Consider the following 10934-nt stretch of genomic DNA (forward strand, 5'->3'; position numbering starts at 1 on the left):
AAAAAAACATAAAACCACAAATATTACATATAAATCTACATAAGCATAAATTGGGTACATTTTTGTCAAGGTCGCGGCTAGGACGGAAGGCCATAACGTTAAAAATCAGTCGAATGAACTAGTAGAATCGAAAATAGTAACTAAAAGTAAACGACTGAAACAGTCGATAGTAAATAGTAATAAAACAGTCGGACCGAAAATAGCGACTGAAAACAGTTACTAGTAAAAACAGTCGAACCAAAAATAGCGACTGAAATAGTCGATAGTAAAAAGTTGTCAGTTACTGAACAATCGATAGTCGATTTCAGTCGATTGTTTCCAACACTAATAATAGTAATAAGAGGTTATAACTCTAACCTATAAACTATTGTGGCTCTATACTTAACTGCAGTTTTTAGATGTACTAATATATAATGTTAAAATAAATTATATATTTTAATAAATTATATAATTAACATTTTTATTCAATTATTTTATTTATATTAGAATTTTCTTATATGTCAAAGCCAAAATGAAATAAAACTCAAAGTTGATGCGGCAACATTGCGACGCTTTGACGTCACCAATTCAGATGACGTATGCACAAAATAACTTTGAATAGACTATAGGTAGTAAATCTTATGATATAAAAGACAGAAAGTAATTATTTAGTAATAGTCACTAAACGAATCTACCTTAACACATTTATATTTTTGTTTAGGTGGTACCCAAGGACTACAAGACAATGGCGGCCCTTTCCAAAGCTATATCGAAGAATGTGCTCTTCTCGCATCTGGACGAAAACGAAAGGTCCGACATATTTGACGCGATGTTCCCCGTCACTTTCTTGCCCGGTGAAGTGATCATTCAGCAGGGGGATGAGGGTGATAATTTCTACGTTATAGATCAGGGAGAGGTTGAGGTGAGTTTAAGAGAAACATCTGAGTATTGCTACGGTTATTCTTGTTCAGACACTATTCTTACTTTTTATATTTGGGGTATAATAATGCAAGGGTTGCTATTTATGTTTTGAGCCTTGGCAAAACTAAGAGGTGTCGTTGGCAGCGTTGCCAACTTGTGCGTAATTTCTCAGTTTGCATGGAATCTCGTGTTGATGGGATAATGCTGAGATATTGACATCTCATCGTAAATATAATATGGATAGTCCAAATTAGGAAACTTCTACATATACTTACATAAATATTTCAAAAAAAAATTTAGATTACTTATGGATATCGAACGACCTTCCTCGATATTGAAATACTCTTTTCAAACTCCAAATTACTTCAAACTCCAATACTCAGTGCTATATTATTGTAGTTTTAGACCAAAGGAAAATTTGAAAAAATATGTAAATGTATCTCGTGCTGCTATTGCAGATTTCTATAGAAGATGCCAAGAATGCTAAATTACATTGATATCAGACCTTACCATGCGGAGAAAAGATTTACTGCTGATACTGCTGTATTCGAACCTCCTTAAAAATTAAACAGAGAAAATTTACTATATTACACTGTAAATAGCTGTTAAATTCCATGCTTTTGTGTTATTGTGTTAATCAATGTATACAGACGCATAATCGTTGAATGCTCAAAATTGTATTGTAATTGTAAGAAGTCTACTTATGATGATGTTGGATTATTTAAAGATGAATGTTTTGATGTCAATGATAAAGAATGTTCTGGAGGACTAAACAAAAAATCTGACGAACATTTAAATGAATTGCAATGTGAGATGAATGTGATATGAAATGAATTAATCGACCAAAACCCATCTCAATCTTCACCTTACATTAAATTTCCTTAACGAGATGCCTTTTGAGAATTTGGTGAATCAACTGTTTCCAGGTCTTTATATGCGAAAGGAATGATCCAAAAGGGGGAAAATTTTGGGTTAGTCCAAGAAAAAGGCAAAAAGTCACGACTCGACTTCCGAGCTGCTAAAATCCAATGAAACTGTTACTGAAAATTTCTAACTACGTTAATTGTATATATTGGGTAATATATTATTGCAGAAAAAAACCAGCAATGGTGAGTAACAGACATAAAGTCATCCTCTTACATGACATCGCTCTGTCACTCTTCATTTAGTAACTCACGATATATGACTTAGCTGAACATGGTTTGGACTGAAGAAGTGCGAAAATATTCAACAGGGTATAACCATATTGCCAGAAAGATGGAAATAAGTTGTCGAATACATAAAAATATTTTGATATATATTTTACAAAAAGTGAAAAAGTTTCTTAAAGTGAAAAAATGATCAAAATACATGCTAGCACCCAGTGATTCTTGCGTGGAATTTGGCACGGCATATTTTTATGTAATATACGTTACAAATAAATATATTCCAATAAAACGAAAAACGCCCAAATCAAGTAGCCTGGAATAGCCGTCAGATCAGCGACACTAACGTACTAGGATCGAATCTCGCTAGAGATTTTTTTTTTTAATTTATCAAATAAAATTAAAGGATAGTGATCGTAAAAATAAAGGGAATGCTTTTATTTACTATTAAAATTTTTTAAATCGATTTGAATTGGAATATGAATGATTAAAACATTATTAAACGAAGTTATTTAGTGTTAGGCAGTGTTTTGTGTAACTTTCGGTTATTCCCCTATTGTTGGAATTATTAAAGAGTTATAGCAAGTTTGGATAAAGACGATTAAGTATAATATGGTCACGTAAAGTTATATTTTACATTTTTTTGCGGAGAAAACGAATTAATGGATTTATCGGACGGTACATCTTTGAAAGAAAAACCCGACATATGTGAAAATATCATCCCCACATAGAGTCACAAAATTCGAGAATAACAAGAATTCGTCTGCTTTCTTTACTTACAAGATATTTAGATTTTCGAAATCACAATATTGATTTAACTTGATGTCTGGTGACGATAAAGGAAAGAAGAAAAAATGTTCTCTCTTAAATACTGTTTTTAATTGATATGGCTCTGGAGACTTAGTAAATCACTGTTCCAAAGGTAATTCTAAAGAGTGTTAAGATTTTTCTGTAAATTTTAGTGCTATTTCTAACTGTGTTCGTTATTGTTTTAATATACGTGCTAAATTCAGATATCAACTTCAAAATTGTTCATTCATATCGCGACAGACTTCAAATCCAACTGAGCCAGGCGATTGCGTGGTACAAATTCTAGCGGCTGCAGATAAACCCGAGCAAAACTCAGGCTATTCTGTTCCACCGCAAGAAGGAGTTCCGCGCATATCGACTCCAAATCGATAAAGTCCCAATCCCCTGACTCCAGAAAGTATCATACCTCGGTTAGTTCAACCGCAGATTCCAATGATCAGTCCAAATTCAGCACGCTATCTGCAAAGGCAATGACGTGTATATTCTACTCTTCCCACTCCTCTGCAAAAAAAAGTAAACTCCCAATCCCCCAGAAAGCGACTGTGTACAAAATGCTAGTCCATCCAGTCTGCCTCTACAGAGCACAGGTGTGGTAGGGGTATGTCTCTGAGAGACAACTTGGACTACTTCAAGTGTGCCAATCCAAAAAAGTCCGCACTTTACTCAATGGCCCATTGTTTATGAGGTATGTCAACACTCACCTCGAATCAGGCATCCCGTTTGTGAAGTTTCACGAACATGCTCAGTGTTCTTCACTTCATAGGCGCCAAGGTTCTCAATAGGCACCTTAGAATACTTCAGTGCCTTGATAAAATCCCTACCCATCCACAAACCTCGGTAGAAAACGACCTACGACAATCCCACTCGTAATCCAGGGTCTCTGGCTCCCTCAAAAAACCTCACTATCCCGAACCCGAAGCAAAAGACCACTTGGTTCTAGCTGGTTATCTTGGAATAAGAAAAAAAATATGCATATATTCTCTGTTTTAATATACAAACATATATTACTTCATTTATTATTGCATACTTATGTTTATAACATAAAAGTAAAGAATGATCATGTATACTTATATTTGATGCTCTTGAAGTTGTTAGAATTCTGAAAGTAATCTTACTTAAGATGCGAAAACTGTGAAAACAATTTTTAGTAGCGAATTTCGACCACAAGGTGATCATCTAGTTAATATTAAGGCGCTTTGTATTTCTTAAAGCTTCTTAGTTACAAAAATATTAGTTGTAATAAATAATTAATAAATATAGAACGTTAATACAACCAATTTTTTGTAGGTTTACGTCAACAATGAACTAGTAGTGACAATAGGCGAAGGTGGTAGTTTTGGCGAGCTGGCCTTGATCTATGGCACGCCCCGCGCCGCCACCGTAAAAGCGAAGACCGACGTGAAACTGTGGGGCATAGACCGCGACTCCTACAGGCGCATCCTCATGGGTTCCACCATACGCAAGCGGAAGATGTACGAGGAGTTCCTGTCGCGGGTCTCCATCCTGGAGAACTTGGACAAGTGGGAACGGCTCACCGTCGCCGACGCCCTGGAACCGGTCAGTTTCGAGGACGGAGAAACGATCGTACGACAGGGAGAACCGGGCGATGATTTCTACATCATCGTAGAGGGTACGGCCACCGTTAAGCAGAAGCAGGGAGAAGGCGGGGAACCGGTCGAGGTGGGCCGTCTGGGTCCCAGTGACTATTTCGGGGAGATCGCTCTGCTTCTGGACAGGCCACGTGCAGCTACGGTCGTCGCCAATGGACCCTTGAAGTGTGTTAAGCTGGATAGAGCGCGGTGAGTTATATTTTCAGCCTTATAGTTGGAAATTTTGGAAAATATACAATGTATAACACATTGGCTAAAAAGTCCCGGGCGTAACAAAGAAAATGCGTTTTTTTTGTTCAAAATTGGCTTTATTCATCAACGCATTCTCCATCAATCATTCCAGCGCCGCTCTAACTAACATTGCAGTATCACTTTTGTAGAACTATTTATCTTTTGTCCCAAAATAGACCGGTCACCAGTTGCTGTCCACTCAGATTGCGTTCGTTTTGATTCCACAGTGAACTGATGGAGCCATGTTTCATCCATTGTCATATATCGATGCACATATTCCTGTTTGTTGCATTTAAACATGTCCAAACACTGCTCAGAATAATCAACACGTTCTTGTTTTTGGTCAACAGTGAGCAGATGCGGCACCCATTTTGAACAGAGCACTCTCAAAGTCAATTTTTTGATGTTTTCTAGTGTAACCACCTTATTTGGACATCCACAGCGTTCTGCATCATCGGTGTCTCTACGACCATGTTTGATGTCAGCAAACCAACGTTTTATTGTTGTTTCTGATCAAGCGGAATCTTTTTAACACCTTTCAAGTCATTGCTTCGCTTGAACTTTATTTTTCCCATCAAGAAGCAGTGTAAAAATAACGAAATTGTTTTTATTTCATTGTTTTGAAAATAGTAAAAATAGTGTCACTCCTACCACAATAACTCACAAACTTATTAGTAGAATATCATTAAATTTTAACAGGTTTATTTTGAAGGTTTGTACTAATTGAAAAAGCGGTAAATGCAATAAAACTAGCGCCATCTATGTTTTAGGTCCGGAACTTTTCAGTCCATGTTCATGAGCTCTATAGATTGCTTAATGAAGTGATTTTCTACATGTCATGTATATATAATATAAACAGAAGAAATACTGTTAATATAATACTGTTAAAGCCAGTGATGTTGGTTAAGAGAGGAACTAAAATGAACAGAGTAGAAATTGAACCGTTTTTAAGCCAAATCAAAGCATTTTCCTCAAATTATCTTAATCAAAAAGAAAGAGCCCAAAATTCTCCCTCCAAAGTTGCCATAGCAGTCAAACAAATGTGATTCTAAACTAAGTATTCTGTAGTTCATAAAGCCAGTACCTTTTATCTAGGGGCCTCTGCAAAAATTTTTATATTGAAACTATTTTTTCCTCAGTTTTGTTCAAATTAGAAGTAATTTTTACAAAACAAGTTCTTTAAAGCTAAAATTATACTCTTAACTTTGCATTCTGTACTGAAGCTTTATTTTTCTCCATTATGTTCACACTTAAGATCTTAAGTAAACAAGTTCTCTGAAGTGAAAGTTAGTCTCACTTCGAATTTGTCTATAAACAAGTACTTGTACTATATCAAAAGTACTTCTTTTTTGTATATGTATCATTTATTTATCTGTATGTGAATCTAGAGAGGTCGTTATTTATATACCTACTTTGTTTTGTATCTAACCCATACAGCATATACGATAGGCCACTTCTATTAAATTAAGTAACTAAATTAGAATAAATCGTCCGTTTTGGCCTTAAAAATCCCTTGAGACTGATGGGTCATATCTCCAATGTCTCTTCTCTACCTCTAGATTATAAATCTCCAAGTTTTCCCCTCACAGTAGCATAACAAATTGATCAATACAGCTATTAAATATTAATATAAATATATACCTTCTTATTATTACAATTATTTTAACTACCCAAAACATATGTATTAGAGATAGTAATGATTATGTTTACAATTGAGGGTAAACTGTATTAAAAGTAGTAAATTTAAAAAGGACCATTAGATTTCTCTTAAAATAAATCACCCAGCTAAGGAAAAATCAAATTAGTTTTTGATCTTTGCCATTTGCAAATGTAGTATTTCGTTATTTCAATTTAATACAAGGTAATCAAAGTTTCTTCTTTCTTTTCTATATATCTATGAAAACGATATAAAACAGACAACAAATGAAAAGCAAATTGTCTTCTTAATAAATAAATTCTTCTAAAACTAGTGAACTTTTTTAAGTGGTCCTTTAAATTACAATTGTTTAACCAGTAAAAACAATAATTAATAATTAAAGCTGAATTTTTAAATACTATTACTTTTTAGAACTATTTCAAAAGTCTTCAAGTTTACAATTCGAATAAATACTACATCCAAAAGATCGATTTCTAAAACCAAAAGGCTACACCTCCAGATTTTTCATATTAATAAGATCTTACGAACAGAATTAATCTTACGCATCGCATTTGAATCTCCTCAAGTTTACAATTGTCAGACTGTTAGTGTCCAAGTCTCCCAGTACATAAATGTTCAAAAAGTCGGATTTTAGTCATGGTTTTAATATTTCTCTCTTCTATACGCACCATTTTGAATATTGGACGTAAGTTTACACATGTTAGATTATAACAGTGTTTGTAGATCTCATTTTGTTTCTTCTATGTTACTGATACAATTTATTTCAACTATAATAGATGCTACATCAGTCTACCATTCCAAAAGTCAATATTCTGTTTTTTTTCTTAATTTTTTTATAATTAATTAATAGTTATAAAAGTAACAGGTCAATTGAAAAGTATCCGGCCTGACACATAGATGGCGCTACTAGAATTAAATCCAATGTTTTTTAGTTAGCCCTAACCCTCAAAAGATGCGTGTATAAATTCAACAGCTGTCAGATCATTAGTTTATGAATTATAGCATTTTGAGTGAAGCAACTTTTGTTATTGTGAAAAAAAAATGGATAAAAAGGAATTTCACGTGTTGATAAAATATTGCTTTTTGAAGGGAAAAAATACAGTTGATGCAAAAACTTGGCTTGATGCCGAGTTTACGGACACTGACCCAGGAAAATCAACCATCAAGGATTGGTATGCTAAGTTTAAACGTGGTGAAATGAGCACCGAAGACGGTGAACGCAGTAGACCCCCAAAAGAGGTTGTTACCGACGGAAACATTAAAAAATCCACAAAATGATTTTGAATGACCGTAAATTGAAACTGATTGAAATAGCAGACACTCTAAAGATATCAACTGAACGTGTACATCATATCATTCACGAATATTTGAGTATGAGAAAGCTCTGTGCAAAGTGGGCGCCGCACGAGCTCACCTTTGACCAAAAACAACGACGAGTTGATGATTGTTTGAGCAGTATTTGAAGATGATTAAGCGTAATAAACCCGAGTTTGCGTCGATATCTGACTATGGATGAAACATGTCTCCATCATTTTACTCCGAAGTCCAATCGACAGTCATTCTAGTGGACTGCACACGATGAACCCGCTCCAAAGCGTGGGAAAACGCAATAGTCGGCTGGCAAGGTTATGGCGTCTTATCACTATCGACGAGCATCAACAAATAGTCGTTGTTGATGCTCATAGCGTTATTGGACGGTTTGAAGGACGAAATCGCCGAAAAACGGCCGCATTTGAAGAAAAATAAAGTGCTGCTTCACCAAGACATTGCACCGTGTGAAAAATCCATGAATTGGGCTTCTAATTGGTTCCTCATCCACCGTATTCTCAAGATCTGGTCCCCCAGCGACTATTTCCTTTTCTCAGATCTCAAAAAAATGCTCGCTGGGAAGGAATTTTAGTCGAATGAAGGTGATCGAAGAAACTGAGTCCCATTTTGAAGCAAAGGACAAATCGTACTACAAAAATGGAGGGTCGAAATCGAAAAAGATGGAGGGTCGCTATAACCAGTGTATCACCCTTGAAGGGAACTATGTTGAATAAAAAAAAACTAATTTTGCCAAAAAAATGTTCTGTTATTGAATTGAAAGTTCTGTTATGAACTTGTAATATTCCAAGTTATATTATAATAATTAAGTAAAGAATATCTGCATTTTTGAAATCCAACACCATTTAAGAAACGATATTTCAGAGGCTATATGAAATTATTTCGCCAACAATAGAAACAAGTTAATGGCGAATCAAAATATATTATACAATTTTACAATCCCTATACTCGCATTAGGTTCATTAACAACATCCATTATGAAAAAAGAATCAATATTACCATTTATCTTCTTCAATTGAACATTGATTAAATAGCAATGTATTGAAAAATAAGGTTCAAAACAGATTGAGGGTCAAATACTATGAATGATTACAAGAACAACAAGGAATTGATGTAAATTATTTGTAACGTACGTCTTTCATTAGATCATTTATAATTCATGTAATGATTTAATGAAAGTCTAATGATTATTCATCATAATGATGACCTATCCAAGAGCTGCAATTATTGTATACATTCACGATATTTTTCCTTAAATCAATAAAATATTTATTATAAATCTCATCATTTTTGTTTCTTTTTTTTTCAGTTTCGAAAGAGTTCTGGGACCATGTGCTGACATATTGAAAAGGAACATCTCCCAATACAACAGCTTCGTCTCCCTATCGGTTTAACAAAAATATATTAAATAAAAATCCACTTTTGTACATTATGATGCTGACCTAATATTATGGAAACTTATATAATGACGACTTGTTTGTTTTTTTTTACACAACAGTTTTTGTTAAATCGAGACATAGGTCACTAGTTTTTTTGTTTTAATTAACAGTGAATATACTCCATTATGATTTGTTAACTCCTTTTTGATAAAACAGCATTTTAACATACAAAAGTGCGAAAAGAACTGAAAAACCTTTCAGCCAAATTGCAGTCTTCTTTTTGCTGGTAGAAAAAATAAATAAATTAATATTGTTATATCTAACACAGAGGATTATTTATTGGTTTGTTTCGTGGTTATCTTTAAGGTATGGCGATCGCTGGAGATTCGGAATTCAATTCCCTTTTGTCCCCGTTAATTTGTTTGTTAGTTTAACTGGTATGAAGATGAGATCGCCGAACCCCATAATCCTAGTACTCTGTAAAATATGTAATGATAATGAAAATGGAATTGTACATAACTGAGAAGATTCTTCCATTGAAGATTATTTTGTGTTTTCTTTTTGTTGTTGAGATATTAGAGCTGGCCTGTTAACAGTCAGCCTCTTTAAATAAACATATACACTGAATGTATGTACTTTCATTATGTTTTGCATTTTTTTTGAAGTTTGTTTTCTCACCTATAACATAGTATTTATTAATATTTATATTAAAAGCGCAACTTAGATTGTAAATAATTTTCTCTGAGGCAGTTAGTAATAAAAGCTATAAAATAAAATATAAAAAGTATTATTGTATTTCAGTTAGTCTTCAGGTCCTTCTAACTTAAGGGAACAACCGGATTTTTATTTTTCGGACCTTTTTTAATCATGCGAATTATATTGCCACAATAAAAAATAACTATAGTAAAAATACTACTTGTTCAATATTAATGCCAAAAGTATAACTACTATAATGAAAATTTTAGTTTATGGGTTTAATTTTTATGTTACCTGTCGCCGCCACCATTTAAACAATACTGGTCTAAAATTATGATTTTACAATATAAGAGATTCGTTTTATTAAATATTAATTTATATAATATATTGTTCAAAAATTTTAAACAATCATAAACAACAAAAATATTATCGTTAGTACAGTTGTTGAAAAACAATATAAAGTTTATTACTGATTTGGCGCCGCCTCCATTATAACAAAAAACATCATAATAGAAATTGTTTTTATCATCGATAACCAATATAGAAGACGATATTTAATAGAAATTAAAAAATAAATTTGCTCTAATTGTGAGATAATTAAACCAGACAATTTAGGATTTCTTTTTCCTATTAATTTTTGGGTATAGTAAAATATTTTATTTATCATTTCATTTTTATTTATCAGGAGGATATAAAAATTATCCTTTATGCTAATGGTTTTTTTCCTTTTCCTTAAATGTAAAAGAAGTTATAACAAAGAATGATTATTTTAGATTCGATTTCAACTAAACCTGGCGCCGTCACCATTTAAGAAATCAAATAATTAGGTTAACCACAATTGGTTTTGATCAATTTATCATCAACATTTTCAGAAATATATTAATTCACTGTAATTCGAGTGAGGGTTTTATGTAAAATTATTAAAAAATTAATAATTACAAAGCAACTAATTATATATTATATTTTTACTAAAAAAGCAAGAGTATGTCTAACAATAAAATACAGTAAGTAAATTATAGAATATGTTTCTGTAATCTCGAAAATGTTAATATTTAGTAATATATAATATTCTCTCCATTTTTTTAACAATATTTAAGTTTTAACAACATAGTCTTGTATTATAATTAAATATTTTTCTACACACCGGAAAATAACATTTTTTTAAGTTTTTAAAAGCATG

At 33.0% G+C, this 10934-nt stretch overlaps 1 protein-coding gene across 3 annotated transcripts in view; it reads left to right on the forward strand.

The window, feature by feature from the left end:
* Pka-R1 (Protein kinase, cAMP-dependent, regulatory subunit type 1) overlaps positions 1-9845 on the forward strand; it is a 191676-nt gene extending 181831 nt beyond the window's left edge. For all 3 annotated transcript variants that reach the window (XM_076415714.1, XM_076415715.1, XM_076415716.1), the window contains exons 3-5: positions 701-901; positions 4143-4654; positions 8989-9845. In XM_076415714.1, the coding sequence (XP_076271829.1) occupies positions 701-901; positions 4143-4654; positions 8989-9073 (798 nt within the window). In that variant the 3' untranslated portion in view covers positions 9074-9845. The remainder of the gene's footprint in view (positions 1-700; positions 902-4142; positions 4655-8988) is intronic.
* Positions 9846-10934: the final 1089 nt, after the last annotated feature.

Source organism: Rhynchophorus ferrugineus, unplaced genomic scaffold, assembly GCF_030347505.1.
Source record: "Rhynchophorus ferrugineus isolate W39M unplaced genomic scaffold, kcgeb_rfMv2 rfM10, whole genome shotgun sequence".
In the NCBI taxonomy this organism is placed as follows: domain Eukaryota; kingdom Metazoa; phylum Arthropoda; class Insecta; order Coleoptera; family Curculionidae; genus Rhynchophorus; species Rhynchophorus ferrugineus.